Below are 24,665 nucleotides of genomic sequence, written 5' to 3'. Positions count from 1 at the left end.
CCAGGATATTTGCAGCAAGAACAGAGCAAGACATTCTCTACCCCATCCCTTCCCCTTTCAGCATCCCCCAGCTCCCAGGCCCCCTAGCCACTACCACCCCCCGGAAGCCAGGCCTCTTCCTCATCCTTCTTTGAAGGGATGTTTGTTTTTAAAGATCCAGGAATGTCCCGTTTCCCCCAATTGTGAGGAGGGCACATGCAGGCTGACGTGTGTGGCTGCCCTGCATATCCAGGGAGCTGGGCCTCTATTTGGTTTCAGCTCAGGAAACTGACCCCCCAAACACTCAAACATGGGTGGCGGGCTGTAGGGACACAGTGGGCCATCTTGCGGATGCCCAGGCTTGGAACACAGGACAAGCCAGGCCACGCTGGGGGACAGGGCTCCTCTTGATATCTCTCAGGGGCAGTGCTTCTCTGCATGCATGTTCTTTCTTTGCCCCTGCCCCTGCCCCATGCATTCCCCTCTCAGCTCCTCCACTTCCCCAGAATTGTCTGCACATGTAGCTCTGTGCCAGTTCTGGACCCCAGTCTTGACAACTTTCTGTTGGAGCATCACCATTCCTAGCCAGCACAATCTCAGTAGAGCAGCCAGTAGGCCCCGTAGTATAGCCACCGGTTCCCACGAGCCAAGTGTCTGTCGCACCAGGCAGCTGGGCAGGGCCTTGTGGCTCTGATATGGGGATCTCTGAGGGTGCTGGGAAGGGTGAGGACTAGCTTGTTCCCTGCAGTCCCCACCCCTGGGCTGAGATATCATTGCCACCTTTTCCGCTGCTGCATTCGTGCCTTCCTTCTGCAGGGTTATCCGGACCACAGCCTACCTACTCTACAGCTTACATCTGAACTCATGTCTGTATTACTGGGCGTCGGCCTATGAGGGCCTCGGCTCAACTCACTGGGTTTACGATGGCGTGGGAAACAGGTGAGCCGCAGTCTTCCTCCTGTGTCTTAATAATTCATGGCACCAAGACTCCTAGAGAGGAGTCCCGCTGCCGCCATGTGGCCGGGTCACCTCGTTCCCAAGGAATAAGTGCCAGGCCGTAGTGGGCACTTGGTCAGCTGTAGTGACAGAGGCAGAGGAAGAGTTCAGGCCCAGGGGGCTGCGAGTCCCCTCAGGCAGGCCCTGCCTCACCCTGAGCTGTGCCCACAAGTGATGCAAAATGCTCTCCATCCGGCTTGTCAACACGTGGACCTCCTCCTCACACTTGCTTCTAGTTGGAGCTAGAACAGGTGGTCACTTGCATCCAGGGTGGTTTCTTTTTTTAAAGATTTGTTTATTTGCTTTTGGTAGTGCTGGGTCTTCGTTGCTGCACACAGGCTTTCCCTGGTTGCGGTGAGTCGGGGGCTTCTTTCTAGTCGCAGTGAGCAGGCCTCTCATTGTAGTGGCTTCTCTTGCTTCAGAGCACAGGCTCCAGGCATGCGGGCTTAGTTACTCTGTAGCATGTGGGACTTTCCTGGTTCAGGGATCAAACCTGGGTCCCCTGCATTGGCAGGCAGATTTTTAACCACTGGACCAGCAGGGAACTCCCAAGGTGGCTTCTTATAGAGTGGCTGTTGGTCCAGAATGTCCCCTTCTCAGGCCAAATGCTTCAGTACTTGGCCACAGTGACCTGTCGCCTTCTGAGATGGGCCTATGGCCTGAGGGGAGCTCCCTGAGAGAGTCTGAGGGTCCAGGGCAGCCGAGCAGGCTGGAGGGGGAACCTGACATCCGCTGTGGGGTGCCATGTGTTGGGGGTGTGATCAGGGCCCAACACCCTGACACCACCACTGACCCTGCTTCTGTTCCCCTTGGCTGAACCCACCCACAGCCCTGGTCCAGAGACCATGACTCAACCATTCATTCATTCACTCACTCACTCATTCATTCATCCCCTCACAAGGGGGCAGAGAGAGGACTCAAAGGCCTTCTGTGCAAAAGGAAGAACAGAAGCTATTCATTAAATCTTGCTCTGTGACTTTGGATAAGGCCGTTACCCTTTCTGAGACTGTTTTCTCACCTATAAAATGGGGGTGGGATCGCACAGATTTCTCATGAGAAATAAATAAATTAATGTGTGTAACACATCCAGCCTGTGCCTGGACAGGAGTCAGTGACCCCACTTTCTAGCTATGGTCATTCTTAAGGGGAAGCCAGCACTCCAGGAACTTAACCTAGGGTCACAAATCCCCCTTGAAGTCAGAACTGAATTTTGGGAGAATGCTGACTTCTGAGAAGAAGCTTCCTAACTGTCCTTAAATTCTCAGAGGGGTTCATATCCCACTTGGCTAAGAAGCCATTTCCCAGGGCAGGGCCTGGCACCCATCACAGGTAGGCCTGCACGGATGGCAGGCAGAGTGGGGAAGACAGGGCTAGCCCTCTGGGGCTTCCCTGTGCCATGAAGAGGCACACTTTCTGGCAGCATAACCCTTTTCCAAATAAAATCCTATAGCAAAACCCAAGATATGCAAAAGCACAACTCATGTAGGAGAATGCCTCTAAAAATCCAATATCATTCATAATTATAACTTTCAAAATAGTGAGCATTTCTTGAATGCCTGCTATAGGCCAGGGGGCCTAAGGACCTAAACTCTTATATATTTGGCTTCTTCATCCTGCTTTGCGTTGGCCAGGTCTGGGGCAGTATGCAGGGGTCCCCACAGGTCTAGTGGCATGGAATACTCAAGAGACCCCTAAGATGTGCCATCCATGCCAGTAGCTGGCTTCTCTAGTCAGGAAGGGCTTCAGGGAAAGCTGGAGCTATATGGATCACTCATCTTCATTCTGCTCGTGGCCCAGCAGCACCCGGCACCCAGGCAGTGCCCAACTCAGTCCCCCTAAAGAGGACTTGATTTTCTTAACTCTCAAGAAAATTAGAGATACCAAGGGAACATTTCATGCAAAGATGGGCACAATAAAGGACAGAAATGGTATGGACCTAACAGAAGCACAAGATATTAAGAAGAAGTGGCAAGAATACACAGAAGAACTATACAAAAAAGATCTTCATGACCCAGGTAATCATGATAGTGTGATCACTCACCTAGAGCCAGACATCCTGGAATGCAAAGTTAAGTGGGCCTTAGGAAGCATCACTACAAACAAAACTAGTGGAGGGGATGGAATTCCAGCTGAGCTATTTCAAATCCTAAAAGATGATGCTGCAAAAATGCTGCACTCAATATGCCAGCAAATTTGGAAAACTCAGCAGTGGCCACAGGACTGGAAAAAGTCAGTTTTCATTTCAAAGAAGGGTAAGGCCAAAGAATGTTCAAACTACTGCATAATTGCACTCATCTCACATGCTAGCAATGTAATGCTCAAAATTCTCCAAGCCAGGCTTCAGCAGTATGTGAACCATAAACTTCCAGATATTCAAGCTGGATTTAGAAAAGGCAGAGGAACCAGAGATCAAATTGCCAACATCTGTTAGATCACAGAAAAGGCAAGAGAATTCTAGAAAAGCTTCTGCTTTATTGATTACGCCAAAGTCTTTGACTGTGTAGATCACAACAAACTGTGGAAAATTCTTCAAGAGATGGGAATACCAGACCACCTGACCTGCCTGCTGAGAAATCTGTATGCAGGTCAAGAAGCACAGTTAGAACCAGACATGGAGCAACAGACTGGTTCCAAATTGGGAAAGGAGTACATCAAGTCTGTATATTGTCATCCTGCTTATTTAACTTATATGCAGAGTACATCACACGACATGCCAGGCTGGATGAAGCACAAGCTAGAATCAAGATTTCCAGGAGAAATATCAATAAACTCAGATATGCAGATGACACCACCCTAATGGCAGAAAGCAAAGAACTAAAGAGCCTCTTGATGAAAGTGAAAAGGGAGAGTTTAAAAGCTGGCTTAAAACTCAACATTCAAAAAACTAAGATAATGGCATCTGGTCCCATCACTTCATGGCAAATAGATGGGAAAACAATGGAAATAGTGACAGACTTTATTTTCTTGGGCTCCAAAATCACTGCAGATGGTGACTACAGCCATGAAATTAAGACGCTTGCTCCTTGGAAGAAAAAATATGACCAACCTAGACAGCATATTAAAAAGCAGAGACATTACTTTGCCAACAAAGGTCTGTCCAGTCAAAGCTATGGATTTTCCAGTAGTCATGTATGGATGTGAGAGTTGGTCTATAAAGAAAGCTGAGTGCTGAAGAATTGATGCTTTTGAACTGTGGTGTTGGAGAAGGCTCTTGAGAGTCTTTTGGACTGCAAGGAGATCAAACCAGTCCATCCTAAGGGAAACCAGTACTAAATATTCATTGGAAGGACTGATGTTGAAGCTGAAGCCCCAGTGCTTTGGCCACCTGATGCAAAGAACAGAATCCTTGAGAAAGACCCTGATGCTGGGAGGGATTGGGGGCAGGAGGAGAAGGGCAGGACAGAGGATGAGATGGTTGGATGGCTGACTCAAAGGACATGAGTTTGAGTAAACTCCCAGAGTTGGTGATAGACAGGGAAGCCTGGCATGCCGCAGTCCGTCGGGTTGCAGAGTCTGACACGACTGAGCGACAGAAGGGAATTGAACTGAAAGGCTGCTTAGCATGCCCCCTGGTGGCCAGAAACTGGTATGACGGGGGATTGACAGGGCAGGCGTGGGTCTGAGATTTTCTTGGACCAGGTGGTAATGAGGGAGGGGAAGGCCTAGCGAGAGCCTTGCCCTAGGCCTTACAGAGGCCAAGACCCCCACTACCCAACTCCCCCAAAACTTCTGCTTCTCCACCCCTCCCCCAGTACTCATTGCACGTTGACATGCCTGCCTCCACTAGATAGTGAACTTCGTGAGGGCACAGGCCAGTCTATTGTTCTCCACTGCCGGAACCAGTGACAGTGAAGGTGCTGGTAGCTGACGCTTCCTGAGGGCCCACCATGGGCCAGGTGCTCTTTTAACCTTACGTCATCCTCACAATCGCCCTGTGACGGATGGTCTATGGCCACGCCCCTTCCGGAGAAGGACACCGGAAGAAGGCTTGGCGAGGTGGGTTACTTATGCAGCTAGAAGGTGTCAGGGCTGGGTTTGAGCCCAGGCCGTCCGTGCCGGAGCCCATGATCTAACCACAATACTGCATAAATAGCTGGTGAACGGAGCCCAGGGGAGGAACAGTCTGGGATCAATCTCGGAGCAGATGATTGGCCAGTTGGATGATGATCTCCATTTCCCGGCTAAGCAGGGACCCTGGCATCATGGATGTATCAGGACACTGGGGACAGGGCAGGCTCTGGGCAGTTCCTGTGCCCTGGTGGGATGACAGAAAGTACAGGAAAGCCTGCTGAGAATGCCCTGAGTTTAGGCCCTGCTGACCTCAACCTTGCTGACCCCTGGGAGGGCACGGTCTGAAGGTCTGAACATAAGCACCTTGGTAATTAAATCCGTTTAAATAGCTATAAAGGTTTTACTTCTGTATCGATTAAGTTATTGTAAAAGCTTAAGTTTATTTTTGTAGGACTTAATGGCTAGGAATTAGAACAGTGAGGCTGCTCTGTTGGAATAATGCAAACTTGTAATTATTAATAAACATGCAAACCTTTAAAACTCAAAATAGGGAGGGAGGGACTTTTGCTACTTTGTGATGATTTCACAAGCTTGGGCATTTCCTATGCTTTGTACCACACAGCAGGACCCCATTGGCCACCTCCCTTCCTGATGGCTCATGTGTCTGTGTCAAGGGGTTACTGACGGTGGGTGACAGCTTAGAGAGAAGGTGACACCTGTTTTCCAGTCCCAGCCCTGGAACTTGCCAGCTGGTGACCATGGGTGTTCCCTTTCCCTTTGTGGCCCTCAGTTTCACTATCTGGTTAGTGGACAGCAGAAGGGAAGGGTCAGAAAAGGTGACCCTCGAGATCATCTTCCAATTTTGAGCTTGTTCTTGAACCTCATGATGGGAGAGCAAAGCAGAGACTGTGGACACTGGAAGCATGTGGAGGGAAACTGAAGGATCCCAGGCATCAGGAGCCGGAAAGCCCTGGTTGATTCTCTCGCCAAGTCTTCCAAGCAATCTCCAGAAGCCTCAGTTTCCACATCTGTAAATGGGGATGACAGCATGTCTCTACAGGGTTAGGGCAGAGTCACGACCAAACCACACAGCACCTGCAAACATGCTCTGTATGCTGCAGTGGGCTCTGCAGTTGGGAGAAGTTTTTTTTCCCTTTTTTTTTTTTTTTGCACTCATGAGCTATAAAGCTTTATATTCAAGCCAGATTGCCCAGGATCCACAGGCTGAGTTTTGATGACTAAGGTCCCCTTCTTCTTCTCTCCTCAGTTACATTCGCTGTTACTACTGGGCTGTGAAGACCCTCATCACCATCGGCGGCCTGCCCGACCCCAGGACGCTCTTTGAAATTATCTTCCAAGGTCTAAACTATTTCACAGGCGTCTTCGCTTTCTCCGTGATGATTGGACAGGTAGCTGGGCCACTAGTCTGTCCCAACCCACCTGCCTGCAGGGCCCCTCTTCCTCCCGCTGCTGCCAGGAACGTCACCGTCCATGCTTGTTCCTTTCAGGCCAAGCCCAGGAAAAGAGCACTGGGCAGAGAGTCAGGAGCCTGCAGCTCTGGGATCTGTGGGGTGAAGGGGTGGTGGTGGAGGTGTAGGTCCCGCTTCCTCACTGAAGGTTCTTCTCATTTGAAATGTCAGTCTCCAGGGTAGCTGGAGAGCTGGGCCCAGTGGCTTCCTGCAGAAGCTGAGGATTTGGGCTGTTCCCTTGGAGAGGAGCCCTTGGTGGATTCTAATGTGCTGGGCCCTGGCATGAGGCTCAGCTTGTAGCACTACATGAGGCGCCACCAGGGGTGCTCAGTGCTGCCTTTGAGGGGCTCTGCCCCAAGGACCAGCACACCTGGCTCACATCTCCTCCTCTGAGGGGGTCACGTTGGCACCAGAATCAGCCCAGCCGAGCGAGACCTGCCCTCCTCATGTGGCCCCGGAGACCTAAGCCCACCGAAGGGCCAGCAGCCTCGCTCCTCCACGTCTACCCTGAAGGCAGAACATCTGGGTCAGCAAAACCTCTAAGTGTGGACATGGGTTTCCCCTCTCTCCTGATCTCTTACCAGCCCGGCAAGCGTGCACCCGGGCGCCTGTGTTACATTAATGTGCCCACAACCCATGTCCCCGAAGCCCGGCCCCACTCTGACCCAGTGGCCTCCCTGACCACCACCCTCCTGGCCCCCAGATGAGAGACGTAGTGGGGGCCGCCACCGCGGGACAGACCTACTACCGCAGCTGCATGGACAGCACAGTGAAATACATGAACTTCTACAAGATCCCCAGGTCCGTGCAGAACCGGGTCAAGACCTGGTACGAATACACCTGGCACTCCCAAGGCATGCTGGGTAAGACACGCCCTTCCACCCAGCCCCACCCGCAGTGCCCTGTCTTGGGCCCTGCCCTTGTCCTCTGTCCTTGGGGCCCTGAGCATGGGGTCCTCTCTGGGCTGCAGTCCCAACACGTAAGTGAGAGATGCCTGGAGAGGCCTTGGGAGGTGCCCATTCAAAGATGGAAGTGCAGTTGGAACCAGGAAAGGAAGGACTGTCTCTGTCTCTCTCACCTTTCTTGCTCTTTGTGTACCAGAAGTTGCTAAGTCGTGTCTGACTGTTTTGTGACCCCATGGACTGTAGCCTGCCAGGTTCCTCCATCCGTGGGATTTTTCAGGCAAGAATACTGGAGTGTGTTACCATTTCCTTCTCCAGGGCATCTTCCTGACCCAGGGTTCGAACCCGGGTCTCCTGCATTGCAGGCAGATTCTTTACCACTGAGCCATCAGGGAAGCCTGTATACATCAGAGAAGCATGTATACATATAATCCATACATACAATATATATTTTATAAATTAAAAAAAATTTCTTTTCAGAGCCTTTTCCATTATAGTTTACTACAATATATTTTATAGTTGTTTGTCATGCTTTGCTTCTGAAATTGGCTAAAACATTCACTGTGGTTCAGCTTTCTTGTCAGTGATGAGGTGTGCTCAGTAATTCTTGCAAAGTGACAGAATCTTACCCGTAAATTGTTTCCAAATGTAGTGAAGTTCTTACGGATTCTAAATGGAATCCTTAAGGAAATTTGACATGCTAATTATATGTTAATTGACTTTTTCTCCCCGTTTCCTTTTTATCTTTGTGCTAAGTTGCTTCAGTCGTGTTGGACTCCTTGTGAACCTATGGACTACAGCCCTCCAGGCTCCTCTGTCCGTGGGACTCTCCAGGCAAGAATACTGGAGTGGGTTGCCATACCCTCCTCCAGGGGATCTTCTTGACCCAGGGATCGAACCTGCATCTTTTGTGTCTTCTGCACTGGCAGGGGAATTTCTTTACCACTAACACCACCTGAGTTAGTAATTTTGTTTTTGTGCTTCCCAGGTGGCCCTACTATTAAAGCATCTGTCTGTATGCTTTTCACTTACATTTACAGTATTTTTGCCTGTAAAATCCCATGGACAGAGGAGCCTGGTGGGCTACAGTCCACAGGGTCCCAAAGAGTCAGGTACAACTGAGCACACATACACACATGCACATAATTTTGTTTTCAGAGCCTAGGCATCATTTTGGAAGGCTCTCAAAAGCTTGTGGACCACTGGCACAGTACCTCAGGGTCCCCCAAGGCCCTCAGCAAAGTGAAAGCGCCCCCCTTCACCTCCATTGGGTTCTGTCTGGTCTCAAAGAAGCCACACTTGAGGCCCACAGTCTCCTGAGCTGGGGTTGTTGGCAAGTCTGTGGACAATGCACTTAACCATAGTAGTTTCCAAGGCATGTTCACTTCCACTGCCTCATTCCATCCCAGTGACAGCCTTGTGACTTCAATATCACTGGCCCTTTTCACAGGGGCACATGTTAAATACCAGAGAGGGCTCTGACCTGCCCAGGGTTGCACAGACCCAGCACTTGAGCCCTAAGCTAATGTACAGTGGGCAGAGCATGGGACTGGGGTCCCGGGGTGTATCTCTGTCTCCAGTTACCAACCTTCATCATGTGCCAAGCTCTCCACTGTGCAGCATGGACACCATGGTGTACAGACATACTGCTCTCCCAGGATAGGTTCTGAAGTCACCGGGCCTGAGTGGGGCCTTGATTCCATCCCCCAAGCTGTGTGGCTGTGGGCAAGTCACTGCCCTCCTGAGTTGTCCTTTCTTTGTCTGTGAGATGGGTTTTAGTAGTGGGCACCTCTTGGGCTGCTGGGAGAAGTTAATGAAATCATCTTGGTAAAGCACTCTGTAAACAGTGCCTGGCACATAGTACATCCTCCACATACTTTAGTTCTTGCAAATGCTGTTCTTATAATGTAAGTGGAGAAGACAGATCATCAGCAAGCAGCTGCACTAAAGGGTGTGATACGTGCTATGGGACAGGGACTGATAACATAATAGCTGGGTGGGAGGATGTCAAGGGAAGGCTTCCTGGAGGAGGTGACATGAGTGCCGGGTTCTGAAGCATGAGTAGGGATTAGCCAGGAAAGCAGAGGGGGTTGTTCCCAGCAGAGGGAACGGCATGGGCAAAGGCCTGGAGGCAGAGAGCATACCCTCCCAATCTGGAGTGATTCCGAGTGGTAGAGGAATGGCACACCTGGGGGCCCAGCCGTGCAGTGTGGGCTCGGCACTGTGTGTGTGAAGGGCCTGGCCATGCCTCTGACCCTTGCAGGGTCTCATTTGCAGATGAGTCAGAGCTGATGGTGCAGCTTCCGGACAAGATGCGGCTGGACCTTGCCATCGACGTGAACTATTCCATCGTCAGCAAAGTGGCACTCTTCCAGGTATGGCCTGCCCAGCGCCCCACTCTCAGGACTCTGGAAGGCCTCGAGCCCACGCCTTCCTCTAAATGGCTCCTTCCCCTCCTCTCGGGGCCAGGGCTGTGACCGGCAGATGATCTTTGACATGCTGAAGAGGCTGCGCTCTGTCGTCTACCTGCCCAACGACTACGTGTGCAAGAAGGTGAGTGGCCGGGGCGGCTGCGGCAGCCCCCGCCCATCGGAGCTGGGCTGGAGGGGCCCCCTGGGAAGGTGGTGAGGTTTGCAGGTGCGGGCAGAGCGGAATTGCTGGGAGGAGAGGCGGGTGGCAAGCTGACCCCAGGGCTCCTGGCTTGCTTGGCAGGAGGAGCTCCGGGCACAAGCTCAGATGTGTCTCAGCCTGGCTCCTTCCTCATAGGACCATGGGGACCAGGATGAGGAACCCCACTTTACAGAAGAGGAAAGTGAGGAGCCAAAAGAGGGTCAGGGTCTTGACTGTGTACATGGAACTGCTTCCGGGGTCTTGGTCTTCCTGTCGGGAAAATGGGGCTGAACAGGGGAGGGATAGGTCAGAGGTTGCAAACTGATGGTCCTTGGCAAGGAGCCAGCCCACAGTGTCTCATGGGTTGTTTCCTCCCCACATACCCGGATTAATCTAAAAATAAAGTTTTGAATAGTCTCCAACCTGTAAAAAAATGGGAAGGTTTCAGGAATTCCCTGGTGGTTAGCATGTGGTATTTCCACTCCTGTGACCCAGGTTCAATCCTTGGTTAGGGAACTAGGCTCCTGTCAGCTGTGCAGTACAGCCAAAAAAAAAAAAAAAAAGGAAAGTTTTACATAAAAATCCAGATTTCCAGATTTCTGGCTGAAAACAGAAAATTGGCCAGCACTGAGCCCCACTTTGCCAAGCAGCAAGAGTCCTCTGGAGAGGAGAAGGGAATGGCTCTGAAGAGATGCCCCATGCCCCACCACTCCCGACTGCCCTCCTGGCTCCCTTCTCTCCTTTGTGTCACCTGCCTGATCCTGGGGAATATATGGATTTGAATCCCAGGGCTAGACAGTCTCTAAGGTCCCTTCTGCTCCCATTTTTTGGGATTTAAGGTGAGACTGAGGTCACTTGGTGACTGAGTGTTCAGGGTAGGGGAGCAGGAACCAGATTTCAGAGCTGTTAATAAGGCTTGGTGTGTGTACGGGGGTGGAAATATTGCTCAAGAACCCCCTGCAAGACTCAGGAGCCCCCAGCCCCAGAAGGGCCCTGACTCCAAGTTGTATGCTGCAGAACAGCATACACCTGGAAGCAAAGAGCTGAAAGAAGAGGGGCAAGGATGCTGTAAATGGCTGAGAATTCAAAGCTGCGGCCTTCGAGGCCAAGAGAGGTTTGGGAGCAATAGAGTGATTTGTCTTGACCCTGGAGCCACTTCCTAGCTGTGCAGCCTTGGGGCAGTAGCTTGCCCTCTCTGAATCTGACTCTTTTCATAGGTAAAGTAGGGATATTAATGGTATCTCCCTCGTGGGGTGGTTGTGAGAATTAAAATATATGAGCATATGGGGTTTGGCACCGTGGCTGGCAGAATTGGTGCCATTGCTGTAGCTGGTATCCTCGTGGGTAATGTAGACTTGACTTTGGATGCGAAAGAGTGAATCAGATTGTTGGGGAGTTTGCGGAGGAAGCTGAACACTTGGTGAACATGTGTGAATGGTGCCCTCTGCTGACAGGTTTTGTTCTGTGACAGTCTTGCTGAGACACACCCCCTAGGCCACCCCTGGGCTGCTTAGTGACATGAGGGTGAATGCTTTAGACACCTCACATTTCAGCCCCTTGTCAAATTGGACTCTGAAACAGGGGAAGGAGACTTTATTCTTTTTTTGTTAAGAAGGCCATGCATGTGTGAGATGCCCAAGAGACATTTGTCAAATGAATCAAAAGCAAAAGCCACTTACCTGTCCTTGGTTTCTGTCTCTCCTTAAACACGCCAGGTATGACCAATAGCTGCCCAGGGTGATGGCCTCTGAGGGCATGGGGATTAGAAGGTGCTTGGCAGACTGGATATTTCTGATTGTAGTCTGAAGCAAGTCATTCATTCATTCCTTTGGTTTAATTTGGGACTAGACTAAATTGTATCAGTCTGCTAGGGCTGCCATAACAAAGTACCACAAACACAATGGCTTTAACGACAGAAACGCATTGACTCACAATTCTGGAGGCCAGAAGTCCAAGGTCCAAGTGGCAGTGGGGTAGGTGCCTTCTGAGAACAGTGAGCGAAGGATCTCCTGACTGTCTCTTCCCTGTGTCTCTTCGCACCACCTTCCCTGTGTGCCTGACTTCGTACCCAAAGGCCCCTTCATAAGGACAACAGTCCTGTTGGGTTAGGGGCTCCCCCAACTCCAGCACGACCTCATCTTCACTTAATTCTTTACATCTCTGATGATCCTTTTTCCAAATAAGATCATATTCTGAGGAGCTGGGTGCTAGGACTGCAACATATGAATTTGTGGGGGCACTCGGTTCAACAACAGCCATGAGCTCTGGAACCAGACTGCCTGGGTTCAAATCCCGGCTCTGCCTTGCTGAACTTTGGGACCTTGGGCAGAGTTCCGACCTCAAGGGCTGTTGAGGACTAAGTGGTCTCAGCCACATAAAGCACTTCGAGCAGCACCTGGCACAGAGAAGTGACAGGTAAATGCTGGCCATTCTCATTCATGCTGTCATTCCCATGTCGGTTAGCAAATGCCTCCCGAGCACCCAGTAGGATGCGGGGGAGTCACGGGTATCAGCCGATTGTGTGACTAGTGTGGGCTTTTCCATGCCTCGGGGCCCTCCATGGTATGCATGATTGGGAATCTGCCAAATACTCCTACACCTAGGCCTCCTTATCTAGCACTTTCCATCATACCACTAGGTGCCTACCATAATCCTGCCAATTAGGCAGGCTGGCAGGGTGGGGGTGGTCACTCTCCCCAATCCACAGATGGAGAGACTGAGGCCCCCAAGGGGAACCACACGCCAAGTCAGCGGAAGGGCTGGTCCACCAAGCTGTGCCACCAGCGTCTGGGCCCAGCCCTGCTGCTTCTGTGGTCGCCTTTGGTGATGACGGGGGGACCGCCCCTTCTCTGTTTCAGGGGGAGATAGGCCGGGAAATGTACATCATCCAGGCGGGGCAGGTGCAGGTCTTGGGCGGTCCGGATGGGAAATCGGTGCTGGTGACACTGAAGGCTGGATCTGTGTTCGGAGAAATAAGGTCAGAATGGGGTGAGACGAGGGTCCGGGGCAAAGGCTGGGGAAGGGGGTGTGACCAGTCGGGGGGACCACGTCCCCAGGGGCCCTTTGGTGGGTCTGAGGAAATCACGGTGCTGGCTGCACTGGCACTTGCCGGCGTGTGAGAGAGGTGGGCTCATACCCACCAGGGTATAGAGATCGACGGGAGGCCAGAGAAGAAACCAGGCAAGCCTTTACTGGGGCCCTGGCCGCACACGAGGGAGAAATAACAAGCAAAAGTTTCCCTTGCTCACTTGCTCCCTAAGGTGGAGTCGGGGGGTGAGCTGGTTTCTTATATGGGCTCAAGGTAGAGGTGTGTTCAGGGGTTGGGCTAGGGTATCAAGGAAGAGACGTTTGTCCTGATGCAAGCATTGCAGCCCTGCAGTAAAGGGCCCCAGGTCCCAGCCTGTCTCAGGCCCAGCTCTCGCCCACCTGAGGCCATCATGGTGCTCCAGACAGGGGTGAAAATGAAGATGCTGGTGTGATCAAAACCACATGAAGGGCCTCACCTCCCTCTCGTCTCTGCCCCAGCTTGCTGGCTGTTGGGGGCGGGAACCGGCGCACAGCTAACGTGGTGGCCCATGGGTTTACCAACCTCTTCATTCTGGATAAGAAGGACCTGAATGAAATTCTGGTGCATTATCCCGAGTCTCAGAAGTTGCTCCGCAAGAAGGCCAGGTACATTTTTTTTAATTAAAAAAAATCCATATAGATTTTAATATGCATTTTTCTTAAGGACTCAGACTTTCTTTTGCATAACCATGGTACCTTTCTCAAAATTAGGAAATTGGAGATTGAAACAATACTGTTATCTCATCTCTAATCCATAGTCTAATTTTGCTAATTGTTCCAAGAGGGTCTTTTATAGCTTTCCTTTTCTTCTTTTCAATTCCTGGATCCCCTTTGCAGGATGTTGCCATGTTCATGTCCTCTGGTCCCAGATCTTTATTGGTCTTAAGAGGACAGGCCAGTTATTTTGCAGAATGCTGCTGCTGCTGCTAAGTCGCTTCAGTCGTGTCCAACTCTGTGTGACCCCATAGACGGCAGCCCACCAGGCTCCCCCGTCCCTGGGATTCTCCAGGCAAGAGTACTGGAGTGGGGTGCCATTGCCTTCTCCAATCATGAAAGTGAAAAGTGAAAGTGAAGTCGCTCAGTCGTGTCCAACTGTTAGCGACCCCATGGACTGCAGCCTACCAGGCTCCTCCATCCATGGGATTTTCCATGGATGTACTGGAGTGGGGTGCCATCCTACCCCTGCATCAAGTTTTTTGAAAAGATTTATTTATTCATTCATGGCTGTGCTGGGTCTTCATTGCTGCACACATGCTTTCTCTGGCTGTGGCCAGCAGGGCTTCTCTCTACTCGCAGTGCTCAGGCTTCTCATTGCAGTGGCTTCTCTCATGGGAGCGTGGGTTAGCGCGCTGGCTCAGTAGTTGTGGCACACAGGCTTAGCTGCTCAGTGGCATGTGGGCCAGGGATTGAACCCACATCCCCTGCACTGGCAGGCAGGCTCTTTACCACTGAGCCACCGGGGAAGTCCCCTCCATGTAAGTTTACATGGTGTTAATGTTTTCTCATCGTTATCTTCAGGTTCTGCGTTTGAGGCAGAAATTACCACGAAGTGATGTTGTGTCCTTCTCGGCACAGCATGTTGAGAGGCACGTGGAGCTGCTTTCTCACTATACTGATGATTTTCACTCTGATCACTGGTTAAATCTTCCACACGTTGAGGTTACTATTTTCCTCTAAGTAATGAGAGAGAAGTCAAGACGATTTAGATTTCCTGTTCCTCATCATGCTTTCACTTGCTACTTTCAGCCTCCAATGACGGTTCCCTGCAATGATGCCCATGATGGTTGCAGATGGTGACTTTCTATCTCCATCATGCCTTCTGCGTTTATTAACTAGTGTCCTACTATATGGAAGAACTTCCTTTCCTTTCCCATTTATGTCTTCCTTCATCTATTTACAAAGATACAGATTTGCTTTATTCCATGAATACCCTGTTACAGTCATGGTTTTGATGCTCCAGTTGTTCCAGACTGGCCACTGGACACCTCTTCAGGCTGGGTGTAGTGAACTTTTGTTATGTCCCTGTTATATTTTAGCCCTTCTTTGCTTATAGGCATAAGAAGTTGCCCTAGATTCATCTTATACTTTCCCTGCCGCATCCCTGGAAATGGTCATTTCTCCAAGGAGGCTTGCTTCCTTTTAGAAGGGAATGGTTTTCAGAAACTAAGGTCTGAATACTCCCTGGTAGCTCAGCTGGTAAAGAGTCTGCCTGCAATGCAGGAGACCCCGGTTCAATTCCTGGGTTGGGAAGATCCCCTGGAGAAGGGATAGGCTACCCACTTCAGTATTCTTGGGCTTCCCTGGTGGCTCAGATGGTAAAGAATCTGCCTGCAATGCTGGAGACCTGGGTTTGATCCCTGGGTTGGGAAGATCCCCTGGGGAAGGGAACAGCTACCCACTTCAGTATTCTTGGGCTTCCCTGGTGGCTCAGATGGTAAAGAATCTGCCTGCAATGCTGGAGACCTGGGTTTGATCCCTGGGTTGGGAAGATCCCCTGGGGAAGGGAACAGCTACCCACTCCAATATTCTTGCCTGGAGAATTCCATGGACTGTATAGTCATGGGGTCACAAAGAGTCGGACATGACTGAGTGACTTTCACTCACTCACTCACTCATTGCTACTGGGTTGCTACTAGGCCTTCACAGTGGATAGAGCTGGGAAATATACCCACATGTACAGCTGGAAAATACCCACATGTACATTTTTGTGTATAAATGCAAATATATACATATATGTACATCATATACATAAACATCAACATCTATTTTTTTGTCTGTGTCTATCTATATCTCTATTTCCATCTAGCAATTTCGATCTAGTATCACTGAGTTCATTCTAATCTCCTTTTCCAGATTTGTAAATTTCTTTTTCAACACTGAGAAATTTGACTCCCTTTATCCTCATTACATTTATTCATTTGTTCTATCCTACAGTATAATGTAGTCCCAGAATTCCTATCCCACACTATTGGAAAGAAGAAAGCCTTAAATAGAGAGTAGTTCTTTCTGTCTTTGGCCTGAGTACCTATGATATACATGTTGTATTCAGAGTTGTTTGGATTGATTTTCTGTTTTCTTTCCTTTGCTGTGATTGTTCTGTTCATTTGAAGTACAGCTAGGTTCATATGTCTCAGTTTTCATTTCATTTTAGTGTTCCCCCACTTTGATCTTTGTTGATTTTATGTGTTTGGAATATGTAGAACATTAACATGGCAGAAGTCTACAGAACAGTACACTCAGAGTCCCAAACACCCCTCCTTGTTGCCACCCTCCCTCTACAAGAGCCTAATCTCATTAGTTTCTGCTTTTCTCTTCCTGTGTTTCTTTTTGCAAAAATAGGAAGATTCGTGACCATTTTGTTATTTCCCTTTCTGTCTTACACAAAGGGTAGCATACTGTAGATTCGCTTTTGCACCTGCCTTGACATTTTTCATGTGACAATAAATCCCAGAGAACATTCTCTGTGAGTCTACAGACAGCTTCCTTGTTCCTTTTGACAAATGCAAAACATTCCTATGAATGGGCATGTAGGCTAGTTCCAATATTTTTCAGTTATAGCTAGTACTGCAATGAATAAGCTCATGCATGCGTATTTTGTATTGTTGGGGGATGTTGTTTGTTGTTTTTGGCTGTGCTGTGCAGCTTGTGGGGTCTTAGTTTCTCAGCCAGGGACTGAACCCTGCCCCCAGCAGTGAAAGCCTGGAATCCTAACCACTGGACTGCTAGGGAATCCCCTGGAATAGGTAAGAAAAGCAGTTGTTTTGCTTTCAAACCCAGAAGATCAGGTTTTTAATTGAGCAATGGATGCAGCTTGATGTGGTGGAAAACAGACTTGGGAGAGTGATAGGATTCAAATGCTGTCTGTGTGCAGTACTGGCTGCGTGACCTCGGAAAAGTTGTTTTCCTTTCTGGTCTCAGTTTCTCCACTGGAAAACAAGGGTGATCACTTTGTTGTGGAGCCAATTAAATAAAAACATTGTACGCGAATGTCTCCAGCAGGGGGCCCAGCACACAAGAGAGCTCAGTATATGTTAATAATAATGATTGTTCCTCTTTATCCATTAAATTTTCTCTATAATTTTCCATGGGATAATATCTTTTAAATCCACCTATCTGGTATTTCCTCCCATAGCTTTTATCATATATTCATATTTTCCATTTCAGTCACCAAGAAGAAACTACACCAAGAGTGATCATGATCGAGGGAAAAAACTCACCAGTATCCATTCATACAGCACAATAGTTTATTGAGCTGATATGCTGAGGCCCTGGGGACACAGCAGAGACCAAACAAAGCTTACGTTCTAGCCGGGGAGACCAATAGTGGTGATGTGTCAGCTGGAGATAAAGGCCATAAGGAAATAAAAAAGCCACCTGAGGAGACAGAGGTGATGGAGGGAGCTATGTGAGATAAGTTGGTCAGGGAGAGTCATTCTGAGGACATGGCACTTCAGCGGAGACCTGCCCGGAGTGAAGGAGTGAGCTGCCTACACGGAAAAGCATGCCAAACAGAGGGAACAGCATGTGCGAAGGTTCAGAGGAGGCACAGACTTGGTGTTGCGCAGAGACGAGCAACAAAATGAGCATAGGTTGTTATGGGGTGGGAGGAGTGGAAGGGTGAGATTGGGTAGGGCCTTGTAGGGGAAGTCTCATCTATAGCTTTAGTTTTTAGTCTGAGGGAGACGGGAGCTACGCAGGGTTTTACACTGCCGGGTAACTTGCTGTGACCTAAGTTTTTAATGAAATCCCTTTGGCAGCTCCCAGATGAGTGGAAGCAATGTCAACCTTAGAGCATAATACAGACAAGGCGCTGGGGTCTCCTGGGGAAGGAAGCTGCCCCATGACTCATCTTACCTGGCTGCTCACAGAGGCCACCAGGCCCTTCCAATGGCTGGTCTCCCTGAGCTTCGGCCAAAGAAACAGGCGATAAAAATAAAGTCAATTAACATATAAGTAGCATATTCAAATTTTGCCAAGCCTGCCTGCTTCACTCTACTCTCCTGAGAGAGTCGACCCTCATTATTCATCGATTCTGTATGTGCAATTCACCTACTCGCTAAAATTCATTCATAACCCCCAAATCAATACTCAAAGGCTTATAGGGACATTCGCAGATGTGTGCCCAGCGGCAAAAATTTGAGTCACTGGAAGTGCGCTTTCCAGCTAAACCGAAGAAGGTGACACTCTGCCTTCTTTCAGCTCAGATTGTAAACAACTGTCTTTCTGTGGCCCACTTCGCACCATGTTTTTCACATTTTTGTGAATTTCCTTGGTGATTTCGCTGTTAAAATGGCCCCAGTAGTGCTGAAGCGAGACCTCTTGTTTCCACGTACAGGCCTGAGAGCCATGTTTGTTGTAAATGAATCTACAATATTAAATAAGACGTCTTTAAAATAGACACCACACACACACACAAGACAAGGTTACAAAATGATCAATTGATGAAAATGTCGTGTTGAGTGGCTCACAGGAACCAAATCCTGTATTTTCCCAAAAGGCCATTGCTCAGTAGTCACTAAGTCTGTGTCTGCAGATACTTGACAGAGCTTAACTACCGTGGATAATGAGAACTGACTTTAAGTCTGAGAATGGGCACCAGGTTCCCCCTCCCCTTCCTTTCCTACCCCCCTGCCAGAGGAGCATGCCTCAGAAAAGCCATGCTTAGAGCTGTCATCCCATCCCTCCGCCTTGCTTAGGTGTGGGTTTGGGGGTCCCACAGAGGCCTCGCTCCTGGCTGTGCCTGCAGTGGGCTGGCCAGAGGCAACCAGAGAGGAGGAGGGGCTGGTGGGCCATGCCACACAGAGGGAGCGGTGACACAGCTCTTCAGAGGCTGCTTCTCTGGACAGGCAAGCTTCAGGAGAGAGGCAGGGGGTCACAGATGAGCTCTGCCCACCCAAGGAGAGATGGGGCTGAGAACCACAGGGCCTGGGGATGTCTGAGTTGGTGAGAGCCCCGCGTGGGATTCCGTCCAAGCTGCCCACTTTACAGATGGGGCACCCAAGGCCCCAAAGATGTGAGATGCTTCGCTCTTTTACTCAGCCACGCCAAGAAATGAGGCAACAAGGTCTCATGCATGCTGCTCTCTCCAGGGGTGAATTATACAGTAATTATAGTGAAACGCATGTCAGCTGAAAATGAGGATAAATTTCCTTAATCTGGAAATGTCCCAGAAGTTAGCTCAATGTTTCAAAACAGAGACAGCCGTTAGCAATCAGCAAAGGTCCTGTAGCTGCTGCCGCCAGTGTCATCTGAGTACCACACTGAGCCTTCCCACGGACCGCCGTGCTGTGAATTATGGACTCAGATAACACAGGTGACAGTGCCAGGCCTGGAAGAGGCCCCTCATGATTACTGTGTTTGTGGCCTCCCGGGGGAGCCCAGCTAGACAATGCAAGTCTTGGGCAATTAATATCAATATGCACTATTTAAATCCATTGTGTCTGATTAGATAAGCAGCTAGTAATGGCCTCATTTTTAAACAAACAAGTTTTGCTGGACCCCTGATGAATTAATTTGCCAATTAGTCGCCTAGGCCCGCTAGATTGCAGGCGAAACTCATTTGTTCTTGAGCCAAACCACTCACCACATATCAGTAGCATGAACAATTCCTTAGAAAAGGCCAGGGCTCTCTTTGATGGAACATTCTTTCCTTATTTAGAGAAGCAGAGTGGTATATTGCATTGAGATCTGGGTTGTAATTCTGTCTCTGCCACCTTTTGCAACCTTGAGCATGTCACTCATTTCATACTGAGCCTCGGTTTCCCCTGTTCTTTTAGGTACAATAATCCCTCTGGCCAGCACACTGCAGGCACAGCCAGGAGTGAGGCCTCTGTGGGATCCTCAAACTCACACCTACCCTATGGAGTATGGTCACAGAGTATTGTGATATTCCTTTGTAATCATAAAGACATGGGGTGCTGGGGTCAAAGGCATGGGTTTAAATTTCAACTCTGCTACTTCCCAGCTGGGTGGGCTTGGGAAAATTACTCACCCCCTCTGGGCTTCCATATCCTCATTTGAAATGAGGGAGACTAATAGGACCTTCCTGTGAGGATTAGTGCAAGGATTATTCTGATAAAGAACAGAGAGTGGATCAGTTATCCATTGTGGCATAACAATGTTACCACAAATGGAGTGGCTTAAAACCATGCATATTTATTATTGCAGAGTTTCTAGGGGTCAGAAGTCTGGGGACAGTTGAGGTGTGTCCAGTACAAGGCAGTCATCAAGATGTGGGCCAGAGCTGGGTCTTACCTCAAGTCTCAACTAGGGAAGAATCTTCTGAGGTCCCACAGTTGTTGATTGAATTCAGTTCCTCGTGGCTGTGGGACTGGGGGCAGCTTCTAGTGAGTCATTGGACAGTGGCTGCCCTCAGGTTTAGGCCTCCCCCAACATGACTGCTTGCTTCATCAAAGCCAGCAGGGGAAAGAGTCTTCTTGCAGGACAGGGGCCACAATCCTGTGTGACCTACATTCACAAAAACGACATTTGATCTCCCTGGTTGTATTCCATTGGTTGAAAGCAAGTCACATGTCCCACCACACTCGAAGGGGGCCACACAGAGGTGTGAACACCAGGAAAGGGGATCACAGGGATCACCAGAGAATTCCTGCCTGTTGAGGTCTGAGCACACAGCCTGACACATAGAGACACTCAGTGTTGATGATGGTGATGGTGATGATGGTAAAATGACAAGCCAAAGAAGGAGAAGCAAGAAGCTCGGGCTCTTTTTCCTCTGGGCATCCTATTTCCGATTCCTTATATTAAAGTATCCTGCATCATTTCCTGTGTAACCTCAGAAAAGTCACCCAACCCCTCTGAGCCTCATCTATAAAGTACAGGCAGTAAGACCCCACATCATTATGATTGTTCTGATCGTTCAGTGAGATGTGATGTCCCAAGCAACACTGTGCTGGGCTCAGAAAAGGACTTCAGAACTGTCAGCCAAACCAGCCTGCATCACACAACTCAGCTAAAGGGCTCTGCCCGAATGAGTGAGGCTTCGTTCTCTCCCAGAGCTTGCCGGTGACGTTAGCGGATGCTGCTTTCTTTCAGGCGAATGCTGAGAAATAACAACAAGCCCAAGGAGAAGAGTGTGCTTATTCTCCCTCCGCGGGCAGGCACCCCCAAGCTCTTCAGTGCCGCCCTGGCTGCAGCAGGAAAGATGGGTGCCAAGGGAGGCAAAGGTGGCAAGCTTGCCCTCCTCAGGGCCCGACTCAAGGAGCTGGCCGCGCTGGAGGCAGCCGCCAGACAGCAGCAGTTGCTGGAACAGGTAATGCAGCTGGAGACCCAGCCACCTGGGCCGTTTTAACCATGTGCCAGGGAAAAGGCCTCAGGACCCAGGCGTTCCACTGTAGGGACCATTTTTCCTTCTTTGTATCAGTCTGGATTCATTGGTTGCAAGTGACAGAAATGCAGCTGACAGTGCAGGCTCAGATTAGCTTGGAAAACAGGGAATTTACTGGAGCAGGTCACTGAAAGGTTCAGGCATGCCTGGATCTACCAGTTCAGACGATGCCAGTAGGATGAGAGCTGCCATCTTGTCACCTCTGCTTCCCTGGCGGGTGGCTCCATCCCCAGGCAGGGCCCCAAGGGCTTAAGACGACACCCCTAAGGTTACATCCTCCTGGCTGAGCAACTGCCACAGAAAGTACCTCTTTCCCAGCAGTCCCAACAACGAGTCCCAGGGTTCGTAGTCACTGGACAGAACTGAGTGGAATCGTGTCAATTCCTGATGTGTGGAGCACCAGTGTGGAGCTCTCTGGGGAGGACCAGCTCATGTGCCCACCCCTGGACTGAGAGTGGGGAGGAGCTGGGGTGAGGAGTGCTCCCCCAACTGGAAGTTCGGGTGCTGCCGCAGAGGTAGGAGCAGTGGGTGTTGGCAGGGAATGTCCCTCCCCAGATGACAGTGATGGTCTCATATCTAATGTTGTGTCTGTGACAATTTAAAAGATTTGAAAGGAAAAAAGCAAGGCGACAGGCATGGTGCCAATGGTCCCCACCCCCTAAGTCTAAAGGGAATTTTAAAATTAGTTCTGGGACTTTTTTCTGTGACTAATGCCAAGAATGCCAATTAGTATGATTGTACTAATTATGGTTGTTCATAACTGTCCTTTAGGAAGGCTGCTGGGAAGGGGAGGGGGATGGGTTTAGGCAGAAGCTCAGTGACAGGGATGGTGGGGGTGGGGGTGGGGGGCTGGACGGCAGTCTACATGACAGAATTCAAAGGAGCCTGGTGAACTCAGTCTCAATCCAGGTTGGTGTCAGAGTCTAGGAGACCTGTTCAGAGGTCATTTGACAGCAGGAGTCAGGGAATGACACCCAAGTCACCCAGGGTTCCAAGACATTCTCCAGATACATCCACCAATGGCCCCAGACTGAGAAGAGATGTGACTGTCTGGCTCACAAACTGTTAAGGGCAGGGTCGAGCTGGTTTTTAAAGTTGGGCTTTTATGTGCTGGCTCGTGTGTGGAGCTGAGTGAACGTGAGCTCTGACAGTGTTCTCAGCACAGTGAAAGGTTTTATCTGAAATGGGTTAGCAATTTGTTGCTTCTAAGTGTTAGCTCTTCACCCAGGCAGCTTGAAGATGTGTATTAAATTTGCATCCATGTGCTCATAAAAGGCAGTTTTAGAACAACCAGGGCAGAAGGGTGGAGTGCAAGGAACTCTTACACAGCAGCCTAAAGACACAGGTCCAAACCCTGGCTCTGTCACCCTGTGTCCTGGGGAAGCTCCTCCAGGACATTCTGGGACCCAGATTACTCCTGGCTATCACACAGGGTGGCAGAGATGAAGCAGGATACTTCCTTGGATACTTGTACAAAAGCATGTTAAACAAGGTGAAACATTTGATCAACCTTCCCATGATCCTTCTGGCTCCATTCACAGCAGGATGCTTCAAGAAGATCCCACAAGGGGCCCCTCTAGGCATCCTGCCCTGGAAGTGTGTTGTCAGAGTTTGGGGGTGGTGAGGTGAAACAAGCACACCAAAACATGCAGAAACACCAAGACAGGGAGCTGCAGGTCCCAGAACTGCCGTGGTATCCAGGAGCTTCTTGGATAACCCCACCTTTACCCAGTTCCCTTCCTCAGCACCCTCTCACTTGAATACTCTTCAGGGGGTCTCTAGTCCCCATAAGCACACTGACTGCTCTCATGTGAGACTCCCTAAGAACCATCTGGCCTTCTCCTCTGGGGGCTGTTACCTCCCCAGCTTTCTCCCACTCAAAGATGGGTTCAGACAGCAGGAGGGGCCATGGGTATCCACAAAGGCTTGGATTTTCACCCACTTCCCTAATTACACCCATAGGAACCTGGGTCCCTGAGAACCCCGCAGGCTGGAGACGAGATACCCACCAAGTCTGCCAACACGGGCTCAGTTCAGCCTAACGCCCGTGGTACCCAGCCCATTCTTCCCTGGGGGTCTCAGCCTTAGAGACCTTCCGAGAAACGGGCAGGCCACAACTGATCCTGCTCACAGCAGCCTTTACCTTATATTTCTCTCTCTCTCTTTTTTTTTGACTGCGCCCTCTGGTTTGTGGGATCTTAGTTCCCTGACCAGGAACTGAACTCAGCCCTGGCAGGGGAAGTGCAGAGTCTTGACCATTGGACCACCAGGGAATTTTCAGTCTTTACCTTATTTGCTTAGAGTTTTTCTCATACTCCAGGGAACACATCCCGGCTAACTGGGCAGGGCAGACCATCTAAGCTCTGCAGAGGCCTTTGTGGTGGTTCCTCCTGGTCACAGCCTCTCTCTCTTCCCTCAACAGTTCAGTGTGGGGCTCTGCCCTTCATCCCACATTCTCACTCCAACTTCCAGACACCTAAAATATCCCAAAGACCTTCACCAAACCCTGCCCAGACTCTGAATCCTTAAACTTCCCCACGATATATGTTTCACCAAATAACCCTGATGCAGCTCCGTCCAACATTACAGCTGTTAGATTTCACCTGCGGAGTGCCATCGTCCTCTCAGGGGTCCGAGGATGAGGAAAGTGTCCGAGACCCCTCCAAGACCCCTCTGCCTCACTAGTCACTCTTTCTGGATTCCAGGCCAAGAGCTCAGAAGACGCTGCCGTGGGACAGGCGGGATCTGCCGCCCCAGAACAGCCCCCAGCTCCAGAGCCGATGGCCCCAGAGGCCCCCGCCCCAGAGCCAACGGCCCCAGAAGCCCCGGCCCCAGAGCCCCCCGCCCCAGAGGCTCCGGCCCCACTCTCTCCACCACCTGCCTCCCAGGAGAGGCCGGAGGAAGATGAGGAGGCTGCGCTGCGGCCAGAGGAGCGGATCCACGTGACCCCGGGCCCGGATCCCAGCGAACAGATCCTGTCGGTGGAGGTCCCTGAGAAGCAGGAGGAGAAGGAGAAAAAGGAGGAAGGGGAGGAGGCGAGGAAGGAGAAGGAGGAGGAGAAAGGCGGCAGTTAGTGCACCTCCCGCCCGCCCCCCACCCCTACCCCGCAGGTGCGCGCTCCCCACCACCCGGCACCCCACCTCGCGCCCCCGCCCCCTCCTTCCCCCTGCACCCCGCACCCTCCGCTCCCCAAAGGCCAAGACGCTGGTCCGCGGTAGTGGCCTCAAGCACTCGGCCGGTGGTCCCGATCTGACATCAGTTTCTCCATCTCCTGGGGCTGGTCTT

At 50.4% G+C, this 24,665-nt stretch overlaps 1 protein-coding gene across 1 annotated transcript in view; it reads left to right on the top strand.

Annotated features, from left to right (window-relative positions):
• CNGB1 (cyclic nucleotide gated channel beta 1) overlaps positions 1-24,454 on the top strand; it is a 66,581-nt gene extending 42,127 nt beyond the window's left edge. Inside the window, exons 24-32 of the mRNA XM_018063155.1 lie at positions 796-918; positions 6,254-6,395; positions 7,159-7,318; positions 9,635-9,732; positions 9,827-9,910; positions 12,826-12,944; positions 13,493-13,639; positions 21,089-21,305; positions 24,086-24,454. Of these exons, the coding sequence (XP_017918644.1) occupies positions 796-918; positions 6,254-6,395; positions 7,159-7,318; positions 9,635-9,732; positions 9,827-9,910; positions 12,826-12,944; positions 13,493-13,639; positions 21,089-21,305; positions 24,086-24,454 (1,459 nt within the window). The remainder of the gene's footprint in view (positions 1-795; positions 919-6,253; positions 6,396-7,158; positions 7,319-9,634; positions 9,733-9,826; positions 9,911-12,825; positions 12,945-13,492; positions 13,640-21,088; positions 21,306-24,085) is intronic.

The sequence above is a fragment of the Capra hircus genome, chromosome 18 (assembly GCF_001704415.2).
Source record: "Capra hircus breed San Clemente chromosome 18, ASM170441v1, whole genome shotgun sequence".
In the NCBI taxonomy this organism is placed as follows: Eukaryota; Metazoa; Chordata; class Mammalia; order Artiodactyla; family Bovidae; genus Capra; species Capra hircus.
Note: the sequence above shows the minus strand (reverse complement) of the source record. Positions and strands in the feature narration are given on the sequence as shown.